Genomic DNA, 24,985 nt, shown 5'->3' on the forward strand with positions numbered 1-24,985 from the left:
ATCTGGGTCTGGTGAGAGCTAGTTAGTGGTGCTGCTTATTTGGTAATTATCACCAATATAGACTGTATAATAAAGATGGACGACACGCCACCACTTTCCCCCACTATGCTTAAGTGAAGCAAAAATATCTGTGATACGGCCGCTGCCATCTTGCACTGGTAACGTCATTCGGTGCCAGATTCTGCTCAGCAGCAATCTCAATGGTGGGGAAGTTCCTGCCAAAACAACCGTCTGACCAGTTGCAAGCAGAGCCATTGGAGGCGAATGCATGGATTGGCATATACAGCTGTCAATCATGGCAAAAAAAATCACCTTTTTGTAGAATTAAATGACTCATTAAGACCAAACTTATAAAAACAATCACTTGAACAAACATCAGAGTTATGGAATACACGCTGGCAAACAGAGACAACCAGACAGCCCTCACCCCTGTTGTTTTTCATCTTTCATATGAGTCATCTGTTAAGAGCCCTTCCTTGCATTATTATGAACCCGGTGTACAATGTTAGAGACAAAGTAGCAATTCAAAGTCAGAACAATAAAAGCCAGTGTGTCATTTTAAACAGGCACCTATGCATCTTGTAAAGCAAGTTTGCATTAAAAAATATGAACAGAGGGGATTTTGAAGGTAGACCAGGCCATATTTTTAATTTTCAGACCTTCATGTAACGTCTTTGTAACATTTAATGGAGCATAATCCAAGGCTTTATCCGCAAGAATATTTATTGCACTTTTTAACATGTTCCAGACAGCTGATAAAGTATAAGCACGTATTAATTCCTTTATTTCCAGCTCTCCATCCATCTTGTGAATGTGTTAAGAAAAAATCCTTGGAATAAGAGCGTGACCTCATGTTTTATACATGTCTGCTCTTGACTCCACTAAATCAGACAGAAGAGGTACTAAATGTCTCTTTCTGAACACTATTATGAATGTTGCTTTTGAACTATGAATACAGAATACTGGAATAATTTCACACCACAACTATATTGAAAGTGTCATCTTTAGATCTCTTATGATACTGTTGCCTTTCACATTAGCACGGTAGCTTTTTTGCATATGACATCATAAATTCATACGCTGTCCAGATAGAGGACAACTGGAGGCAAAGACTACACACACTGCACAAATGCTTATGATTTCCACTGTTTATGTATGTTTTAATAAATCAGACAACTGAGGGCACCTGAAGTCCCAAATATAGTAGGACATAAAGGTGATAACTAAAAAAAAGTTGTAGTCATGGACCTAATCGCATACAACAAAGTTGTAGTCCTTGAGACTCTTGAACGCTTTCATCTGGTAGACTATGTAGTCGACCCAAGAAAATCTTGGGTGACTGAAATTCTACTTACTTTTAAACCATTCGTTTGGTCAATGAAAATGGGTCCACCAAAGCCCTTTTTTCTTCTGTCACAGGACTCGACATTAACACTTTAACTGTTTAAACTGTGTTCAGACAAGTCGAACGCCCCAAGTAAAGAGTAAAAGTGATCATGAATGTAATATTATTCCGAAAACTGCACACTGTAACACTTTTCCACCTGAGCTGAGTGTGAGAGTCTGTCTCAACACTGTTGAACAGGAGAAAAATATGACAAACTGGACACTATATGACGATGTCATTTACAATGAGAAAACGCTGCGATCATCACTGTCATGAGTCGTCCAATCACAGTGAAGAAGGGGCAGGACAAATACCACAAAGACCTACTACCACAGGGGACAAATGCAAGTGCTGAACAACAACTTTTTTAGCTGGGAAAACAAACGTGGACACATGGCCTTATTAAAGTAACACCAGTGATTGTCCAACCATTGAGAATTTGGTTGGACAAGAGCATATTGACCAAGCGATCAACCAGCCAACCAGAAGGTGACAGCCCCGGTGTTAAATTTAACATCAGTAATGTTTTTCTTCATTTTGAATGAATCACATCCAATATCAGTTTCAATTTTATGATAATACCTGCTGCCTGCAGATTCATCCAACCCTTTTATGCAGTCACATTCCTCTATTTCCAATTCATGCAGTTTTCAGATTTATCACTTTCTGCCCCCCATCTGAATCTAATTTCATAATAGTCAAGTGATTGTAAAAAAAAAAAAAAAAAAAAAAAAAAGCTATAAAACCACCCATTCTCTTCTTGGGCTTGTTGCAGGAACATTAACTTGTGTAAATACTGGATATTCCTGTACATACTTACATTAGAAGTTTTGTCTTTATGATCATAACATTTTTATCTAACAAATAAATAAACAAACATAACATTTTACAAGCATGCCTCTTTATGTTCACTGCTTTGTTTTTGAAATTAAAAAGATAAATCACAAAGTACTGTAATTTTAATGTGGATTTTTCACTGTTAATATATGACAGCAGTAACTGAACTTGGAGAAGCGAAATTGTAACCATGTTGTCTTCCCAAAATGTCTGCAATAATGTCATAGTTGTTGTAGTTTGTAGACTTGGGGGAAATAAGCAAGCAAAATAAAATGACTATCTCCAGGGGCTCGTGTGCTACTGAAATGCAGCTGTGAAAGTAGAGCAAAAACACACACTTTCTCTTTATATATTTGACTTGTATGCCCATAAGGATTGTTTTTACACTCAAGAAACAGTAGCAGGACTGTAAGACGGACTTATTCGAAAATGAATTGACAGACAATTGCCAGGAAACGTGGCTTTATTAGAAGTTGAGTACAAAAGTTAGTTTTAAGCATTCGTCAGCCAAGGCCGTCTATCTTCTTCTTCCTTTCCATCAGACTGTTTGACTCTCTGTCTTGGATTCTGGCTCACAATCTCTCCCTTTCACCTATTTAAGCAAACGGTCTCCATAAATTGTCGTGAAATCTAATTTTCTCAAGGCTTTGGGGTGCCAAAGGGAATAAACAAAAGCAGCCAAAGTTTTCGACCTCTGCGGCTGCTGACCATAAAGATAATCAGTCCAGGCTCACAGTCCTGGCTCCCATCCTCCCTCTGACAGACAGACAAATAGACGTGCCGGAGTTACAGTGTGAGTTAAGCTGGGAGGGAATGCTCGCTCTACATGTCCTCCATCCTGTTCTGTCCGTTCTCACAGTCCACTGACCTTCCTATGACCAGCACTCCCCGTGTGTGGGGGTCACTGACTGAGCGAAGAAGCCACGCGTGGTCATCAGTCAGACGGTCAGATTTGGGCTGAAGGAAGCCTGTCTCTTTTAGCTGATCTAGGAGTTTTTTCTCCCTTATGTTGCCCGACACATGCTCACGCAGAGCAGCGTCCTTGTGAAAATGAATATGCTGGATGGAAAGCAAAAACAGCATCCGCTCCAGTTGACGACCACAGCAGAAATCTCCAGCAGCATTTCCCCTTCTTGCTCCATAAGGTAGCATTTCTGCTGATGAACCTTTTCATCGCCGTGCTGGCGATTGCCGTGGCTGAAGACAATATGTCTTGGGGTTTTCCATCTCATTCTTGTGAACGCAATATCTCAAGAAAGCTTTAATGGAAATTTCTTCAGATTTGGCACAAATGTCCTCTTGGACTCATGGATGAACTGATACGATTTTGGTGGTGAAAGGTCCCTGGGACTTCATGTATCTCATTCTTGTGAATGTGATATCTCAAGAGCAACTTTAGGAAATTTCCTCAGATTTGGCACAAACATCCACTTGGACTTGAGGATGAACTGGTTAGATTTTTAAGGTCAAGGTCACTGTGACCTCATCTGTCTTATTGTCTTGAGCACATCATCTCAAGAATGTCTTGAGGGAATTTCCTCAAATTTGGCATAAATGTCCACCTGGACTCAAGGATGAACTGATGTAATTTGTTGGTCAAAGATCAAGGTCACAGGGACTTCATCTGTCTCATTCTCGTGAACTAATTTTTTGGGAACACCTTGAAGGAAATTCTTCAAATTTGTCACAAAAGTCCGATAAGTATTAAGGATAAAATGATTAGCTTTTGGTGGTCAAAGGTTGAGATCTTACAAGGCATGTTTTTGGTCATAACTCAAGAATTCATATCCTAATTATGACATACTTTCACATAAATGTCTGAAATAAAACAATGACTTCACGCTGAGATCATAATGTTCTACGAAAACACTTTTATGGCCATTATTCAGTTATATAACTCAGGAACTGAAGGAGAGACAGATACCGAAGTAATAATGATAAGGGTGGGTGCCATCTTGAAACTATGGTGGTTGTGTAGATCTTCTGTGCTGCCCATGGATGTATTAAGAAAGTCTGGATACAGCCATGGAGGTTGGGCCTCATTCATTTCTATGACAGCACAAGCTAAGAAAAATAAAAGGTTTTTTTTCCGGGTACAAAATACCCAGATGTACTGGCTCATAAGGCATACGCACTGTCAAGTCTTTCTGGGCCAGTGGGAATCACGTGACGGACCCGGACGGTCCACTTTTGGCCACTATGTAAAGTTTGCATCAGATCCTAGTGCACTTCCTGGGGGCTTGTTGCTGCCAGCTTTTAGAATAAAGTTTCTTTGTAGCAACATGTATATTTGAAGCATTATCAGCTCTCATGGCTATATAATATTTTGGACAGACATGGATGTTAACTGTAACTGCAACTTGACTGGTTCGCGGAGGCATATGACCACAAGGCACTAATTCTAGTTTCCTTGTGTGTTTCTGCTTTTGACTCATTTGATCCTCAAATCTGCAACTTACTCAGTGGGAAACCTGTGTAGGAGTTAAAGTTCAGATGCCTCTTTCATCACTAAATTTAGCTTAGTGATAAAAGGAAATGGTGCGGAGAAAGTCAGGGACCTGGAGCATGGAGTTCTTCCTCTGTATCCATGTCATGCAGAAAGCAGATGCTTTTTGTTTCCCATCCCACTCGTCATTAAGGTTATGCGTCTGAGGCCCCACAGTGCTGAGAGATGGACACACAGGGAGTAGACAGGGCAGGGGGAGGATGTGTGATGACTGCATTGGAGGTTTCTGGTGTTTTTGCTTTGTCAGATGAGGTGTGAAGGCAGTCCTCCACCTCCTCTGTCTACCTGTCTGGATGTCTCTCCCTCCTTTCGTATTTTCTTACCGTCAGCAACTTCTAGTAACTCCCCGTTGGGATATGGGACACGGAAGGGTCTTCTATGGTCGGCCCCTCGTATTTCTCCTCACTCACTCTCACCTAATCCCTCCAGCACTGGGGACAGGAGCGAGCTGCCAACAACAATAGGAGCTGCCAGGTTTTGATAAAGAGGCTGTGGAGTGCTTCGGGGTGCAGGGACTCGGTGGAATCGAGGCCCGAGTCCATGACACAGATGCCTTAAAATCATCAACGAAGTTTCCATTTGACGGGGTCACGGGCAGGTTGTAAATTCACAGAGGGTTAAGCAGGAAACTGCATTTGTTGACACACGAGTTGAGGGGAAAGCTTTAAGTTGTCCTTCTTGAAAAACAACAAGGCATATATTCAGTTGATGGGAGCAGATGCAGTTGTCTGATGCAGGAACATAGCTCCATTGAGAACACTGAGGGCATGTTTTCTATATTTTTCAGCACATTTTGCGGGGTTAGCAAGGTGAGGGGAGTTAAAGGAATGGTTCCATTTTTCAGCCGCATTTCACCGAGAAGCTTCTGGTAATATTTGACTACTTTTACAGGAAAGTGCATTCAGCCCATTGTTGTCTGCCTTTCCAATGAGGTCTAAATTTGGCAAATGAGTCATCAGTGACGTATATAAAAAGCAACATTGACCACGGCTGGTGGTCACAGGATAAACACACTTTGCACCCTGCACCTCAGTGTGCCCACATTTCACCCAAAAAAAATGATGAAGAACAAATCAATCTGTATCTGATGTTGAATGTGTGATGAATTTGCTGGTCTTTAGCACACTGACGTTCATTTAAGTTAACCTGAGTGTGTGTGCACCCACTTGATTGCACCTGTGACAATTACAGTGCTCCTCTGATCGCCTGGCACCTGACATCAGCCCTGGTATATCTGACTCTATGTTGAAATGTGTAGGCATTCATTAAAGACTTTTTAACTTTTGTAAAACAGTGTGCTTTGGATTTTTTTGGTTTTGACTTATTGACATGAGAAATAACAAGTCAAACTTCCTCCTCCTTTTTTGAACAAATAGAAACTATTGGTTGCGTCTCACTGCAAGAAGTTTTTTCAAAGATTTTTTTTGTGGCTATTTTACCTTTATTTGACAGGACAGCATTAGAGTAAATGGGGAAAGAGAAAAGGGTTGACATGCAGCTAAGGGCTGGGGTTGGAATCCAACCTGTGGCTGCTGCGGCAAGAATAGCCTTTGTTCATGGGGTGCCCGCTCTACCAGGCGAACTACCAGGCACCCCTCACTGCAACAACTTTAACGGCTGCACATTCGATGTAATGAATAAAATGCAGAGGAGTACAATGAAACTAAGAGCGCCTGTCTCCACAGTAAATCATCTGTTGAGTGTTTGATGGTTATTTATTTTTGCTTTAGACAATAAACCAATCAGAAAATTTTATTTCTCTCGCTTAGTGGCTTTCTCATTCAGAGCACCGCAGCACTCTCTCTCTCTCTTTGTGTGTCTCAGCTGGCTCGTGCAATCTCTCTCTCCTCTATTCTCCGTCTTTTTTTAAATGAGTTGAAAGCTGACAGCAAAGCCTGACTTTACTTTTAATGATATCAAGCAAAGACAAACGTTCTCACCTCGTCCTGAGATGGTCCTTAATTGATACTGTAGTACTTCCTTGTTTAATAAATGAAGCTGTACATGATTTGAAGCAGCCGTGCTGTGCGTGTTTTACCAATCAGCGACAGTCATCCCTGCAAACCCCATCCCGAAAGTTTCCGTATTTTTGGAAAATACTACTCTAGTACTAGCTGATCTAGGAGTATCACTACTTCTAGATGTTTAGCTCACTGAGTGGCAGCATACTCTTGGCATTTATTGGTTGTGTTTATTCAGTTGCAATTGATTCTTGCAAGTGCTTTTATTAATACAAAGAAGAGCCAGAAGAAGCTGATTTCTGCCATATATCATATGTCTCATGTACTATAGACACAATATGCCAACAGTTTCAGCAAAAATGACAATAAATATATGTATTTTTAAAAGGTATTTTAGTCTCAATATATTCAAACTGGCCGATAAATTCATAATTAAATAAATAATTGAGTATATTCAGTATCTTCCCACAAGAGAGGTGTGCAGCTTTGAAACAGCATTCAGATCCTCATGTTGAGATATAAAATTAATAGGAAATACAACTTAATAGTTAACTGAATGCTTAAAATATAACAAATGCAAATAATTAAAAATGTTTTCAGGCTCTTTGTTTTTTGGTATCCGTTTATAATGTTCCAAAGGGGTTTAGGGGGTTGTGCATGACGCATGGCATCAAATTTTATTGACTCTGGCTCTGGTCTGCCAATTGATTTTGTTCAAAATGCAGATGAAAATTAATAAATGGATGTGAATGCAAAGCAGCCACGTTCACCTTTTCTTTCTGCTCGAAGGGTCATCGTTGTCACAAAAATGAACGAGTCCCAGCTGTGTGCTCCGTCTGCACGCTCTGATGTACGATATGATGTTTACAAACAGTCTCTTAGAAAAAGCCAATAATGTTCCACTTCTTGGGCGCATCAGCTGAACAACACAAGCTTATATTCCTTCCAGGGATCAATGGACCGCGGATGATCGATGAGTTGGTTGTGCATTATTGGGAAATCAATCACCAACTTGAGAAACCTCTGTGAAATGATGTCGGGAGCTGATTTAAAGAAGCATGACATAACAGAATCTTTTGTCAGCAGAAAATGGTTTTAATGAAAGCTGGTAGAGATTTACGAATGCTCATGGGGGTGGGAAATGTATTTTATTGCTTAATAAATTGGACATTTAATTCCATGCCTTAGCTCGGACCACACCTGTTGCAAATGCATGAAGATTCTGACCTTGCACGTTACACCAAAGTTCATTTCTCTCTAAATAATTTAGTTGTTTTGGTTCTGTCTCCTCCATCTCTAATCTCGTAGCCTTCTTCTGCTGTCAATCATCTCCTACAAGAACGCAGGGTCAAGGTACACAACCAAACCCACCTTATACATAAAAAGTAGACTTTTACTAGAAAGAGGGAGGACAACCTCCTCACTAACATAATCAGAGGGGTGAAAGACATGAAAGGAGGGAGAGTAAATTTGTATTCAGCCCTTAATTGTTTGATTTCCCAGAGGGCATGCATGAAGGGGGAGAAGGGCAAGAAAAAAGGGGGGAGGGCGCACAAGTACAGACAGATTTAATTAATTGAATTGCTGTTTTTTTGCATGTGCATTTACCTTGTGAAAAGAATGATAGCCCTGATTGTCTGAAGTTCCCCAGTCGCTCATTAGTTCAAGCACGAGGTTGCAATGAATATAGATGCATGAGCTTTGGGCCTTGGGCCAGTTCTTTGCAAACCATTTGAATTAATGGGAAAGCTCAAAGATGTTGTATTAGCATGAACCGTCCTGAAAATGACTTTGCATTCACCCCTCCTCGATACGTCCTCCCGTTCTCAGCCTTATAATAATGTAAAAAAAAAAAGAAATAAAAAATGATGTGAAAGATGTGATGCAACTAATTCCTTTGAGGCGGCACATAAAGCTACTGTTGGTATCTAGCAACAGAGAGGAATATGACTTTAATGTAGTCATTTTTAATCTGCAGGCTTTCAGTATTACCTGATTTTGCTAGAAGCTAATCTCTATAAACAGAAATCTGCATATTTATGAAGAATCTGCAGGCTGCGGTATAAGATTTTGGTATAGGAAGCATTCTGGTTTCTGTTTGTAGTCTTTTGTAGTCTGAGTAGTCAGGCTGCTCCCTGAAAATCAAGGTTTTAAATTATCAGTTGGAGACGTCCCAAGTCGAGCAGTCTTTTTTTTCCATTCTGTGTGCAGCTCACTTCTGGGGGATGTTTCGGCCCCCAGATTTTGCTGCAGAGTGAGCGTCCCTCACTTTGTTTGACATCGATTGTCAGCAAAAATAACTTTTGTTGCACATTTCCAGTCTGTCTTCAACATAGTTAGTTCACATTAACACAGAGGGCTTGTTTCTTTACTACATTACGTGAATGTCACTGAAAACGTCCCGCTTAACCCTGGTCAAACACTAAAACTCCATATGGAAAAAAGGAACAAATAGTTGAATGTTAGTACTGAACAGCCAAATCCAATTTGATTCGCATATTTCTTAGCAGTAACTACCAATCATGTTTAAGTGGCAGGTAAACAGTCAGTGTAGGGCAAAAGAGGTGGAATGCTTTGACTGACAAGCAATCTCAGAACCCATTTTAACTTTTATTTATTTTTTTAAAGCTCATCTAAATTCATATACAGATATCTAAATTACCAGTGCATGGAGAGGAAGTCTAAGCCTGGATATATGCCAGGACCCTTTCAGCCTTACTTTCAGTTTTTCTTAGTGGCAACTCGTGGTATTGCAGGGGAAAAACATCTCCCAGCGCTTTCCCCATAAACCAGTATCATAAAACAGATGTCTGTGAAACTGTTGACAGGACACCCCAAACTGCAAACAAGACCAATTTCGACTTGAGCCAAGACAAGCTTTGATGTCATCACAGTGTGAAGTCTATGAGCTGATTGGGAACTTGCGGGCATGGCCTGCGGGAGATGCACTACTGCACATCATAAGTGGATGGCACACCCTGGAAGTAAATCTAGGAGCTAAATCCTTTTAGGGAAAATGCCACGGGCAAACAATCCTCATTGGACTGAATAGGCACCATCTTTGGGTCCAGTATCCAGGTTTAATTATACATTCATGAGACCACTGGCTAGACCAAAATCCTGGAAATATTGGACGTTACTCCAAGAGGCTTAATGAGGCAGACCAATAGCTGATGGGCTTTGAGACTGGCCATATGCTCAAAGATCCTAGTTCCCACAATATTGTAAGAAAAACAAGAACATTTAAATTTAACATCTCTTTCCCAAAATTGTGTCCTTGTTACCTCATTGTCAATAGATTTTATAGGGAATATTTCTTTATATGGACTATTTCTTTGGTAGAAAGAAATATTTCTTTGGGTCCAGTATCCAGATCTAATGATACATTCATGATACCTGTTGGCTACACCAAAGCTGATGGGCTTTTAGATTGGCTACAACCAGCAGAGGTTTGTGGTGCCATATTGTAAAAAAAAAACAAAACACAAGAACATTTAAATTTATCATCTCATTCCAAAAAAATGTTTCCTCAATACCTTACAGTCAATACATTTTATAGAGACTATTTCTTTGTTAGAAAGTTGTTCTGCTAGAAATTGTTAACTGTAATTTGGATGAACTGACCCTTTTAAAATTTGGTCTCCAAGTTTGCAAAATACTTCAGGAAAGCATTACAGTTCCTCAATGCCTTCCTGATTTTCCAATGCAGGATGTACTGAGGGTTGAATAAGTAGTTTAGGAAACAGCCTGGGAGTGTTGTGGTTTGCTGATAGTGTTGAAAGAAAAGAATGTGTTGCATGATCTATAAGCCATGAGTGCGATGTGTGTGGAGCACAAACACAGCCCTCGTCGTGGAAACAGCACATGCAGCGATGCCTGCATTTGTACAAGCACACACACATGCTCCCACACAGACACGCATAAATCAAGCCAAGCTACCAGCTACATTTTCAGTGATTCCCGCACACAAGCAGTGACACACTCTCTGTATTCATCGCTCCCACACCCCCGTGCACTGACACACAAGCGGAGCTCGTCCTGGGGGAGATGAAGAGGCAGAGCTGAGGCACGCTTTCTGCCACAGAGGAGCAGGAGCCCCCGGGGCAGATAGGAGTAGAAAGCAGGATGAAGGATCTCCCCTCCAGTGATCCACAGCAACAAAGGTGATTTTAAAGACTGCTGCTTTAGCACCCGGTACAATTAGTTTCAGATAACAATGTCACTGGCCTGTACCACGAAACGAAAAGAGAAAAAAAAACAACCCACCTGCGAAAAACTGCCAAGATTTCTCTGTTTTTATTTGTTTTCCTACAATTTAGATTTAATTGCCATCACTTGTCTAATTGCAAGCATAAGAAATATTCATATTCCACTTGACCTGAAGTGGATCACACTGTGCCAATGAACTGCCTTTGATAAGTCCCATATGATTACTTTTCTCTCTCGAGTTTGGGGATTGTGATATCATGAGCAATAAAGTGATAATAATGTCGTTTTAGAAGAAATGAAAGAGGCTTGCACTGCGGTGAATCAGAAGTGGGCAGGACATGATTTGCAGGACACAATTTGTTCCATTTGGCGTGTGTGCTTTTGGGTGACAAACACTGTGCTATAAGCAAAACACATGAGAGCCAGATGTGACTTGATGTTGCATGTCGACAAATGACAACAGGCGAAGGAACGAAAGAGGGAACGGACACTTTTATTTGAAAACATCTGACTCAAAGTTGCACTTTTCCTGTAGCTACCCTGTTTGTAGTTATGCTTTTGTCACTTGCAACACGCCCATATGTGGAGAGAATTCGTTTAAGCAGACAGCCAGTGAGAAGTTAAACAAATGTGGCTTTTTATTATTTTATTAAGTTTCATTGTGCTTGTCAGACTGGAATCACTGACCTATGTGTCACTCCATGCTGAACTGTGGTGCAGCAAGAGACAAGTGTTCCCATAATATGGTGATGCAGCAGCATGTGTACTTAATGTGACACTGGATGCAACTATGTCGAGAGAGAAAACAACCACTTATATCTAAATAACACGTTTTGTCCGCGCCTTGCAAAAATTACCCTTATGACCCAAGCAATGCATGTATCCTGGTCTGCCCCCACTGTCGTTGAAGTTTCATTAAGTTAGAGCAACTGAAACTGCTTTTTAAAGGGGACATATTGTGCCTTTTCTTATTTTCTGCCATATATGATGTTATAGTGTTAGATCATTGTATTCAATTTACCCACAATTTCAAAAAATGACGGAAATGAAGATAAAAGTAATCCCGGTGGGCTGAATATTTTTTCTACTTTCACAACAAGATGACGTCAGCTTTTGACTGATTTCTTTGTATGCTCATGTACTCCAGGCACACTGCTGCAAGAGGTTAGATTAACTGCTACAGCTACATGCTAACGTCATGGGAAAAATGTAATCTTGGTTGCTGATGTTGCCCAATTTCAGATCATATTCCTGCTGGAACATGTCTGGTTGTTAGGGATGGGAACTCATAAGATTTTATTGATACCAAAGATACTATTAAGCTTATCCGTCCAGTTATTTATGGATTCCCTTATTGATCCCTGGTCGATTGGATGTGTGTGCTTTTGTGAACTTTTTGTACAACCTTTAGAAGAAAAAGAAAAACAGGCTTTCACAGATTTTCAGCATTAATATAAAATAGGATATTTACCCTCGTTAATGGCCACTGCTTGGATGGGAAACAGTGGTGTTTGTGCGAATAGTGTCAAAGAAATGGCATAATTGGAGTTTAAGCCCTTGTTGCATAGAAACATGTTTCAGCATATTGCTGGTATCCCCAACCTTACTTGTTAATATCATTTTAAAGATATAATAAGCAGCACTGTTGTCATCTTTCTTCATGAACCATTTTCTTCCTCTTCACCATGAATACTTCTTGTTGCAACTTTCCAGCAGCATTGACACATGACTTTGACTTCACTTTTCTTGCAATGTGCAGCTGTCAGAAAAACATGCCAGCACTGCTAAAAGGAACTGAAAAGCTTGGATGCATACCGTACCAATGGATTGGACAATTTGGAACCCGTTCTCATCTGGAACCAGTTCATGATTCCCATCCCTACCAGTTGTGAAGATTTTGGTTTAGGAACTTTTAATGGGGATTTTTTGTGGTAGAAAGTGCCGCTACACTCTGTTACAGTCATTCCCTGGCCACAACGACAGTGCAGAGACGCCAAGAGTGCACATAGAGAAGAACTGGAAACGCTGACAAATCAGAGCAGACAGGACTTTTCGGGAGGGGGACTTTAAAGGACATGGGGGCTAAAACGAAGCATCTCAGACAGAATACAGATGTTTCAGTACAGACAGTATGAGGAAACTAAAGTGTTTAAACATTAAAGCATGCAGACATGTTACAAAAATGCTTGAAAATAAGCATAATACTAGGTCACATTTATGACTGTGGTAATCACTGCTCACACTGCCTTTTTTGATGAACATACTCAGCTTTTTTAGTTGTACTAGAGATCATCTAAATGTAGCCATCCAAGTTTGGAGTTATTTTTAAAAAAAACACAACAGCACTCCTTTTGGTAAGTGGACCGCCTCAAATGTACTTTTTGTCCTTCAAGAAACTGAAACACATTATCTATTTTTTTTTTATAGTAACTAACAGACATGTGTATCGTCTGCATCATTAACTTCACACTTTATCAAATATTAGTGTTGCATTTCTGTCCTAATTCCAATTATCTTATCCATTGTTGGAGTAGCATTCATCATCCAGTCTCTGTAATTGGGATCCTGTGGAGTCATCCATCACGCAGACATTGCACAGAGATGACACTTTATTGATTTCACGGGGCATGCCTGGGCTTAACCACATCAATCTCTAGGTGACAGTCACTGCAATAACTGCGTGCCAATGCTGCTAATGGCTATTCTGTTTGACCATCTCGCTGACCGATTAACCACCCCGGATACCACACAGGTGTTAGGAATCATAATGAGGCTTTTATGATAAGTTGAAACCGCAATAAAGCCCAACCTGCTTTCTCTAATGACTAATATGAAAAGGGTTTTTTTTTTTTTTTTTTTTGGTTTTTTTATACCGCTGTGCCAGCAACAGCCAAAACTGGGGACATTATGCTTTTGGGATGTCCATCTGTCCGTCAAATTCTCATGAATGAGATATTTCAATATCTCAAGAATGCCTTGAGGCATTTAGTTTCTTTAAATTTGGCACAAACGTCCACTTGGAGTCAGTGATGTAGTGATTACAGTTTGTTGGTCAGAGGTCACGGTCTGTGGCCTTGACTGTCTCATTCTTGTGAACGTCATATTTTAAGATCACCTTGTGGGGTTCTTTCAAAATTTGGCACAAACGTTCCATTGGACTCAACAATGAGCTGTTTAGACTTTCGGGAGGTTAAAGTTCACTGTGACCTTGCGTCTGTCTCAATTTAGTTTTGTATTTCCAACACAACTGGCCTTCTTGACACAAGCCAAAGACCAACTTTTGTGTGTTTTTGCTTTATCTTGCTGGACTGAGTGTTTCGGTCTTAGAGCCAGGGGCGCCACTGAGCTGCACCTTAGCTCGCTACTGAACATGGCAGCTTATATGAATAAAGTCAAAACCATCTGCCCCGACTTTTTCCCCCCTTCCTCCCTCTTCCTTGAGCAGGAATCATTGGCTGGCATGCTCTAACAGCTCTGTTCATGACATGCTTTGTGAAGACTGGGAGTTGCATTGAGCTCAGGGTAAGCAGGGGGAATTCTGCTTCTCTGCTCTACTTGGCACTGGCCTGCAACACTGCCTGATGTCAGACAGATCACAGCCAGGAAGACTGGCCCTCTTCCCTTGCGCCTGGAAAAAGAATGTTACTAACACTGAGACAAGGTTTTCTGGCTTGGGGGCGTTTGCACTATTGTAGGGTTTCACGCACATGATCCCACTTTTTCCACGCAGAGCCGGGCTCTTGCCGCCCGCCACATGAAAGCGAAGGGACATTATTACTACCACATTGCCTCACGGGTCTGTCCATTGAAATGTAGTGTACTAATTGGAGCTCCTAGATTAGGTTTTACGAGAACCGTATTTCTTTGATGATGATTTCATCTGCTCTAAATGTTTATATTTACATCTGTTCTAAATAACTTTTCCGTTACAGGGCAGGGCGTACAAGTGCAAGAGAGCTACTTGCTCTCCAAAGGCCTAATGCCTAGCTCCTCATTTATCATAGTTAACTGTAGGATTTGTCCAGGAGTCCCTGATTAGGTTTTCTGAGTTTAATGAGACATATCGGCGCCTTTGACTGGGAAATTGCTGCACATTGATTCAGCTTGTATTCAAACAATGGTAATGAAGGCCGTGGTGTCAGTGCACTGGTCATAGCAAGTCAATTAGGGATGTTCACTATATGTACTCCAAAAAAGGAAGTTAATGTACTGAAGCATTTCCATTTTTGCCACAGAATGTGTAAGTACTAACGTTTTCTTCACCTGATTATACACATGGCTTGCTTGGATACCTTATCAAGAGAAAAGGGAGGGTCCTGCAGAGCTTGAAGTTGAAAAACCATTTGTGACTACTGACTGAAAAATGTACTGTTTCATATTCTGCCAAATAGAACTCTTTCTCTTTATTTCCTCGGCCCAGTTGTCACAAAAAAAACGTTTGCATTGAACATTTCTGCAAACCGAAAAAAAAACTTTACATCTGTACGTTTCTAACGTATCATCAGCGTTTGTGACGCAGTATATGAGCTGACTTTTGTCACTGGGAGGTAGAGAGGATGGTGGGTGGAGTGCCACCTATGTGAGATGTCTACCAAGCTGCGGACCAATGGCCAAGACCAACAAACAACAAAACCAGTTATTCTTGGAGAGTCATTACTGTGTTTCCAACCACTTTTTAGTCACCAAACGTGTGTTTTTTGGCAACCAGTGGCACTGTTTTCACTGGGGATAATGCCTCAAAAAGCTTGTTGCTTTTACAGGAACCTCGCTGCAATTTCAGCTGGGATAGTGCAGCAAAAAGTGGCTGTTTTTGAACATGACATCACTGCAGTGCCACAACACGCTGTTCTTTTTTTTTAGGGACATTGCTAGGTTCCTGCTGGGAAAATTATTTATTAATTTATTTATTTATTTTTACAGAAACATCAATGTATTTCATGTAGTGACTGTGCCATAAAACAGTATTTGTTATTTACCAAGACTTCGCTGAGTTTCCTGCTGGGATAGTGCCACAACAATATTTTTTTCAAGCCAAAATCAAGTGTTATTTATGTCTAAACCTAACCACACACAAACCACAGTGTTTCAAATGCAAAGAAATGTAAAGTTCTAACATAACCACAACATAATAATCTACAAATGTAATGTGGCTGTGATTTGCAGAAATGTGCAATTTATTCTGGCAATTGGGTTTGATGCCTACAGCATGGACAAGCTATTTTGCAGAGAACACTGTCACTCTCACAATAAAGTTATTTTTTCTCCTGTCACATGCCCTGTTTTGTTATTCCGCCAAGCTTTTTTCAAAACTGTCCCAGACACTTTAAACTCTCCTCTCTCCCACTGTGAATGTCTTTTTACAGCCTGTGAATAACTTTGGCTCAGCATCTGTCTTTATCCTTTTATGTGGGTTTTTTTTCTTTCACTTTTTGGTTTTTGACATAATGACATCAGGAGTTTTTAGTCACGACAAAGATGGCAAGATGTACATTTGTATGTCATAATAAATAGAAAACCTTTGTGACATTAGCACATGAAAGCTGTTTATATGCTGGAAAGGACCTTTCCTTCTGGGTCATATGCAGCACACACCTACAAATGAGACCACCGTTTACTGTTGATTGATTAAGCACTAAACTCCAATTCATCAAGCCTGTTAGAATTAATACATCTCACACACTGCAACGTTTGCTTTACTCACATTAAATCAGAACAAACACTCACAATGAAGACCACATGTAAAAGGGTGATGGAATTTATTGATAAATTACAGAAGAGATTCATTTTCCAAGGTCGGTGTGGCCGTATTTTCTCAATTATAACTTTAACAACATGGCTTGTGTTTAAATAGTAAGCCTTGACATTTATGTCTGTATGTCAAAGTATTCCATTTAGATAAGACATTGGGTAAATCCCGGTGTTATTTCCCTATACAAAGACAGACAGAAGAGGCTGACAATGTTGAGCGGAGATACAACAGAAAAAATATTCTAATTTAATGCAGGAAGAACAGAAGTGGCATTTAGTAGCTGGCATTCAGGATTAGCTTGAAGTGACTTCATTGTCTTTCTGTCTGCGTTGTCAAATCTACTGACAGACTAATCTGACTCTATCCCCCAACCTAATATATTTTCTTTCAAAAAGTTATTTTGTCTTTTGCAGCCTGGAGACAGCATGACAAGACGTAAACACAACCGTAATAATAGGTATTGCACCTGTCTAACAAATGCAGAGAAGTTAACAAATATTTCTCTGTCAGGGTTTTAAGTCGAGGTCATGCAGCAGTTGCACAAATCTCTGTGATATTTACCTCTTGTTGTGTCACACTTTCTGTCTTTGTGGTTGTTTGGGTGTCAGGCTGACTACACTCGGGACAGGTTTCTGTGGCATTAGCAGCCGGATCGTGGCATCTTCCTGTTGTCTCATGGTGTCTCTTCCAGATGCAGACTCCCTGTCAGTCAGACGGAGCCCTGCTGGTGGCCTGTCCCATGGGTAATGCATTTTAAATGGGGGCGCAACCCCCGTTCCCTCCCTTCCGCCCATGCCTCATTAACTTCCCACTGATTGATAAACAGTGAGCTGCTGCTGCCAGGCGGGGCAGGCGGCTTGTGGAATTAGACACATGATGTGGTTGTCTGGTGGCTGGATTGTGATGAACCTACAGGTGTTGGCAGCTGGGTGATGTGCATTGGTTTTCTATATACGTGTAGCTGTGTTTTTGCACATTGTTGACTGATGTTGTCTGCTGTACAGTTTTTTTTTTTGCATGTTGAATGAATGAATATATTGATTTGGTGGTTCATCATGTTAAGGATAGGTACAATTTTTGAAGTAGGCTTGGGTGTTGTCACAGTATTACGGTATACCAGGGTATTTACAAATCCACAAGGTATGTTTCTCTAAACCGTCAAAAATACCGGTGCTCCCCATATAATAAACTTATTGTATGTAGTGCACAGCACGCACTACCATCAACCTCTGGTGTCTACTACATGCAGCTGAGCTGACAGACACCGCAACATGTAGCTGTGGAGGGATAAGATACAAGACTGTAAACAGCCGGTGGCCAGCCAATATCAACGACGGAGAGAGACATCTAACTTGGTGCATTATGGATTTTTTTTTCGACCAGATTGGAGCTGGTGATTTTGGGAACAGTGGGCTTATTATCTAGATTGTTATCAAAAATAACCAAGGAGGTTTGGGTGAGTTTTATTTTGGTTCTGTCGAGTTTGAATGAAGTGTGTTGTGCGTTGAGTTAGTGAGGCAGTTAAGCCTTGTCAGTCTTCAGTGACTGAAGGAAAGTTGTATTTCCGATTCAGATTGAGATTCACTTTATTGTTCATATTGAAAATATAAAAAGAGCTAAATTCTTGATTCTTGCCCCCTTGACCAGCACAATACAATACTATTGTGGAAACAATATAAAGTCCACAGTATGAAGTGCATCACCAAAGTGTGTTACAGTGCATCATAATTATATGATATAGCAATATTAGGATAAATTATGTTCTATAAAATATTAAAATGAGCAGTTATCATAAATATACTAAAACCTACACGAAAAGACTGTATTAAAGGGAAAATAGGTATGGGTTTCTATTGTGTATTTATTAGACTAAGAGCTGAAAGCAAGTAGCGCACTTGCTGGGGAGCGATGATAATGTGTGAAATTTCAAGATGGTATGAAGGTATACAATACATACCACCTGAGCCTATTTTCAAGTGTGTCTTAAAACAATAGCCAGGTGCCCCTTTGAACGCTGGAACAACTTTTGATTGCTGCAATCATCCCTTCTGTTCATACTGACCATTTAAAGATTCCTTCCTATTATGCTTGTAATCGATGGCGGGGAGGCTTTCCTCATTATGCACTAGGGTTATCTGCCGTTGCCAGGAAACAATCTAATCTTGGCACCCTTTAAGCGGTATGTTATGAAGCTACTAACCATGTGAGTTAGCAGCCATGGAATGCTAATTACGAGCCAAATCAGTCGCATTTCCAGTGGATTACTAAAACAGGCCTATAAATCACCAATCTAACAGTGGTAGAACAAAAGACTTTTTGCATATTCTTAAAAATATCCTGTTTATTTACTGGTTAATGGGCGCTGGTTTATGGAAAGCAAAATTAACCCAAACTGACATACATTTAACCAAGCCCAACTTATTCAGGTGGACTAAGGAATGGTTTCTTGGTCTGATGTTGCAGACCCACAAAGGTGTGTTTCTTGGTTCTGTGTTGCAGACACATGGGTGTGTGCAGTATGTTCTTTAATACCCTCCCAGAGTGTTACAGGCTAGCAGTGAGGCAGACACATGCACACACACTCACCACACAGGATTGTCTGTTGTGGGCAGATGTTGAGGTTGAGAGCGCAGACCTAATTAAGACTGAAGAAACACATCATTTTATTTGGCTCTCTCTACTTTTTGGCCTCGCTTTGATCCGATGATTATTACCAGGTCTTTGGCTCTGCAGAGGAGTAGAGGGCGGGGAGGCATTGTGTCTCATGCTGACAGCTCCCAAACAAAATAACCCCCCTCCCCGGGTTGTTACAGCTGACACTCCCAGCTGGGTTGTCAGCGGTGAGGTCAGTAAGAGAATCCAGCTGCCTGCTGAGGTTTGTTCCTCTGCTGTGGATTAGCACCAGCCAACCATCTGCTGGTGTCCTGTAGTGTAATACTGTACATGCACTCGCTGTATGGACAATACACGGACGCTCATCCACACTCGTAAAAATCGTGAAAACAAACACACATGCGCATGCTTTAATAATCAACCCAGGAGGAGTCCACATGGCTCTTTCGGATCTGTGCTCATTTGTTGATCTATTTCTGCTGTTTATCCTCTCCTCCCTGCTGAGTGTCCTTCCCTCCGCCAGACAGAGGAGCAGTGCTCAGTAACCTCCTTAGGTGACAAGAAGGGCAGCCATCATTGTCATATGGCTGTGACGGTAAAGATTTTTTTTGTCATTGCAGTGACAGGTCAGCGCAGTTCGACGGTTATGTGGCATACTCAACCAAAAATCTATCTTTTGAGTGTCACATAATAAATCATCCCCCTATAGGCTTAAAAAGTCTACAGGAGACTGTGAGGTTAATAGTTTGCAGCGTTTTTGAGGACAGCAGCTGCATACACTTACATATAAACCCGCTGAATCTATTCCATCGATGACCCAGAGCCACAGCACAACTGAATGCATTAAAATCTTGCAGCATTGTTCACTTGCATAATTTGTGCTTAGTATGAACACATAAAAAAGTACAACAATTGCAAGTGCGTTTCCTTTGTGGACAAAATATTAATGGTTTATTCTTTGACTTTTGTAACACAAATACATTTTCAAGGTCCAACTTACTTGTTTTTTTTCCGGTCATGTGATATCATCTAAACCATCTTTGTGCCAACTTAGCAACTCCCTCAGCTGAAGAAGGCCATGTGATGTGGTTTAATGTATTCAGAAAGTAATCAGCAATATAGACCTTGATGATGGTATTAATGACATATTTGAGTTTACTGTAGCTGTTTTTTCTTTCCCCATTCCTCCTCAACATTTTTAAATCTTTGCTGGGAAAAAATGCTTAAAGTTCCACATCTTTGTTGACAGAAGACATACCTTTAAACACCCAGGAGTTAGCACTCGCTAACATCTTGTTGTTTAAGGGTGGTTTCACATTAGGGACCCGGGCCGGGATCTGAGAAGGCTTGACCCCAAAGTCCAGCTAGTTTGATTAGTCGAAACACAAGTGTACAGGCCAGAGTTTGCTTGAAAAGGTGGTCTCGGCCACAATTCATGTGTACTCGAGCACGTTCCACAGGAGGTGTCAAAACAACCGTGCCCCTATATGTGTGTGCAGCAGTCACTGAAATTATAACATAACTTGTGTCAGTGGTTAGGTAACTTGTCCACGCTTTTTTAAATGCACTGTGGAAATCAAAAGAGAAGATTCTAGTCAGCAACTGGTCTGTTTCTCACCTTACGGACAACCACAAGCGAGTTGAGTTGTTAAGGCATTTCTCAACACTGTCTTCTGAAACCTTTGTATCTGTGCATTTTCCGCAAGGAACATAATCAAATGTGCCCAGCTGATGATGCGAGTGGTTGCTTCTTCTTTTTTGTGAGCACTGGTAGATTGCAAACCAACTACATGCATACTGCCACTCACTGTATCGGGCTGTGTACATGCGCAAGTGTACTCCAGCACAAAATGACATACTAATATGAAAGCTGAGTGGTAGAGGAGTGGGTAGAGGGGAGCTGGGGCACGGTTTGAAACAATCACACCTAAAGTGAAAACACCCACAGGGAGCTGTTGCCTCACAGTAAAAGCTTTGCAGTGGTTTGCTAGTGGAGAGTTTTAATTGTGAATCAGTGATAACAAAAGTGAGTTTGGTCCCATTGGTGATAAACGAGGAAGCAGAAGATGCCACATTATCCAGGTATTGTGGTAATCTTCACAGCTCTAAATGGTAGTGACCCCTGAATTTATGCTTCTCTTTCATCAATTCTTACAGAAGAAGGGAAAGAGGAGCGAATAATACCTCTGTCTGCCTGCAGCAGAGATTCACTGTTGATTTATTTGTACTTTCTAGATATAAAGTGTAAATGGATCACTTGGTAACCTCAGAGAGTCACTTTATAGTGTTATTGATCCCCATCTGTAACTAAAAATGATTTCTTCACTGTTTTCCCGTCAACATAAGCTCCCCATTCCCGTTCTTATCAGATCAGACTATTACGTCCATCTGCTCGTTACTCGCTATTGTCTGCAATGTGTAAACTAATTACTGTTCTACCGTATCACATGGAATGAGTTATGGATTGGTATTGAATGCTTCTTCAAGGTGCATGCATGTGGTGTGAAAGCAACTTAATAGAAAACATTTTCTTTCTTTCTTGGTGCCTACAGCTGCTCAATTCAATTTATACTAAAGCAGGGTTACATTTTAAATCACATCAGACTGTTTATCTTCCATGCAAGTCTGACTTGAGACATTGCGATTGATTTTTTTTAGAATGAAGAAGCCCCTTAGGGTCAATCCTGAGTGTTTGTTGTCTTTGTTTATCCTTTCCAGGGGGCTGTTTGCAAGTAACTATACAGAAACCCATTACCTGGAAGATGGCATTGCAGTCACAGGCCCTCACAACTTCACGGTATGTTAACACCTCTTTATTTTCTTTTTTTAAATTATTATTAAGGCTTACACGATTCTTCATCTTCTGTGCAGCCCTTCTTCCTCTTGGTTCTGCTTCACTGTGCTCTTCTTAGAGTCAGCGAGGAAGCAAAGACAAACTGATGTCACAGGTAGACCCACTTTAAAACTGCCTGGAAGTGGGTAGTCTCATGCATAAAGAAGCCTGCATAGGTGAGCGAGCCCATTTTCGTTCCCTGCCAGCAGATTCATATTTGATGAAATAAAAGGTGCACAGAGGTCAGACTCAGTTTTAGGGAACAGCTCAAGTCTTTTATAATGGATAAACTTCAAACCACTCCCAAAAATGATTTGTAACGCAGGGCTGCAAGAACATACATCTAAGTGCACTTCAGAAGTTACACTGACTGCGAAACATTCAGCACCTGTCATTGCATTCATGAGCCTCGTACTTGTTAAACTAAGATTGCGCCTCCGTCTAAAATACATCTGTGAAGTCTCTCAAATGACGTGTGATTTTGCAGTAATTCTGACTGAGGGTTCACATCAAGAAGCACATATTTTCACCACAGCTCCAACAGCGTGCAGTGCCAGCACTTTTTACTTTATAATTACAACAGCCCAGACACAAGAAGAATGTATGTGTTTTTATGTTAAAATAGTATTATGATATTTCAGGGTATTTTTGCAAAAGATATTGTCGATGGTATGACAAAAAGAGAGAATATTTGATTAATTTTATTTAATTTAAAAAACATACAACTGTAACAAAATAAGTGCAACAGTTTTATTTGTCAACATAAATGTAACAGTAACATAACTTAAAATAAAATAAATAAAAATTCTCTCATTTCTCTCTCACAGTGAGATTCAGATTATGTGTAAAATGTAAAGATTACAACAAATATGATCAACCACAAATTACACATCTAAATGCGCAGAAAGAAGAGAGAGAAAAAGAGGAAATACCCCCCGCTGTGCTGCTGTCAGAAGAGCCTCTGACTAAGTTTACTCTGAGCGATAAAGCGCTAAAAGATGTCGGGATGCTCATGCCAAATGATGCCGCTCATTCTGCTCCACCGAAGTTAGCTGGGACTTAACACCTCCACTGTGGAGGCAGTAGCTGTTTCACTTTCATTATGTCCATTATGTCAACAAGTCAAAATATTTCCATTATCACGATATGAATAAAAAATGATATTGGTATTATCATGAATGATATGATATGGCACACCTCTATTGTATGTTTCTGCAGCATTGGTTATGTTACATTTGTACGTTTCATCAATGTCAACATTTCTAAAGTGATGTAGTGTATGAGCTGACTTTGTCACTGATGATCATGGATGGTGTAGCACCGAGGCAAGACGCTTGCCCAGCTTCAGACCACATTTTGACCACATTTTTAAGCAAGTCATTGCTGTGTTTACATCCAGAATATTGCTTCATAAGTTATTGTTTTTTACCCAGAAATCACTGCATTTCCTGCTGGATCAGTGCTTGAAAAAGTGGTTGTTTTTTACAGTCATCGCTGCATCTTCTACCACACATTTTTAGTGGGATGAAAAGTAGTTTATTTTTGCTGAGACATTGCTGCATTACCTGCTGGGATGAAAAACAGATGTATAGAGACGTGAGTGTGTTTCCAGCTGCTTTTCAGCCACCAAAAGTGGGTATTTTCGTTAAAGCAATTGGCAATTGGTTTTTGTGCCTAAAGACATTAACCACAGCATCCTTGAAACGTAAAGTTTCAACATATCGGCAACTCAGTAACATAGAAATGTAACATATTACCAATATTTACTTTCAGTGGGTTGAATTTTAATCACATCTTCTTTATCGTAGTTTATGAGTTAATTACCTCACAAAAGGTTGTGTTTTTGGTGTTCTTTAAATGTTTTATGATTTGCTTTCAGTGCTGTGTTAAATATCATCTTCGTTGAGCTCAGTTGTTTGTTTTTTTTTTTAGTTGTTTTTTTATTTTTTTTTCCTGAGCAAAATATGTTCCGCTTTCAAATACAATGGCTCTTTGAAAACATGTTCCACGGATCCATAAATATCCCTATATTGAAGGATTTTTATTTGAGGTTCAGAAACAGAAAGGCTGTTAGGAAACTGCATGTACATTGCACTGTAATGAATGAGTGTGATATGGCTGCACCATGTGGAACATTTTTCATGCCTCAGAGCTTCCACCTGCTCGCCTGATTTCAGTGATTTGATCATCTGCAGTTTGGAAAGCAATTAAACGTCTAATTTTTGTTCAGATACCCAGAAAGCATAATAATAGACATGCTGTGAGGTCTGTGTACAAAATGGCTGGCCTACTTATGCTGAAATCCACCAAAGAGGAGATTAATATAATTCAATAATGGTCAGCCCACACAGTAAAATGAACAATATTTTCCACTTGAGCCTGCTGTGAGACCAGAGCTGGACTGTCGTTGGCTGGGCTCGGCCAGCTCATCAGAATTGCTGCCATTCCAAAGCATAAAGACAATGAAAGGGTTTTAGCAGGTCAGCACAGGGTGACCACAACTCAGATAGCTAGCACATGAATGGATGGTTATGTGGATGAATTAATGATTTTTTTGGGCTGCTGCAACTGGTTGTTTTCCTAATCAAGATACATTTATTTAATTATTAAGTTTGTAGAATATTTGAGGATAATGAAAAGTGGCATCACAATTTCCCAGAGCCCAGGATGATGTTTTCATTAGGCCTGCCTCGATATGGACTAACGTAGGGCTGTACCCGATTCAGAATTAGGCCAGTCGAATCAGATTTGGCAGTTCAATATGATTATTCAATATCAATATTTGACAGTTTGGCCTGCAGAAAAATGTCGTCACTGCAGCGCTCTGTTCCAATTCTGTTGTCTGAATATTCTTAAAATTGAACTATTAATTGCTCTCTGAAAGGGTGTA

At 40.4% G+C, this 24,985-nt stretch overlaps 1 protein-coding gene across 1 annotated transcript in view; it reads left to right on the top strand.

The window, feature by feature from the left end:
* LOC121959295 (disintegrin and metalloproteinase domain-containing protein 12) overlaps window positions 1-24,985 on the top strand; it is a 104,498-nt gene that overhangs the window by 30,790 nt on the left and 48,723 nt on the right. The window contains exon 4 of the mRNA XM_042508543.1: window positions 21,981-22,059. Coding sequence (XP_042364477.1) covers window positions 21,981-22,059 — 79 coding nt within the window. The remainder of the gene's footprint in view (window positions 1-21,980; window positions 22,060-24,985) is intronic.

This window comes from Plectropomus leopardus, chromosome 19 (genome assembly GCF_008729295.1).
Source record: "Plectropomus leopardus isolate mb chromosome 19, YSFRI_Pleo_2.0, whole genome shotgun sequence".
NCBI lineage: Eukaryota > Metazoa > Chordata > Actinopteri > Perciformes > Serranidae > Plectropomus > Plectropomus leopardus.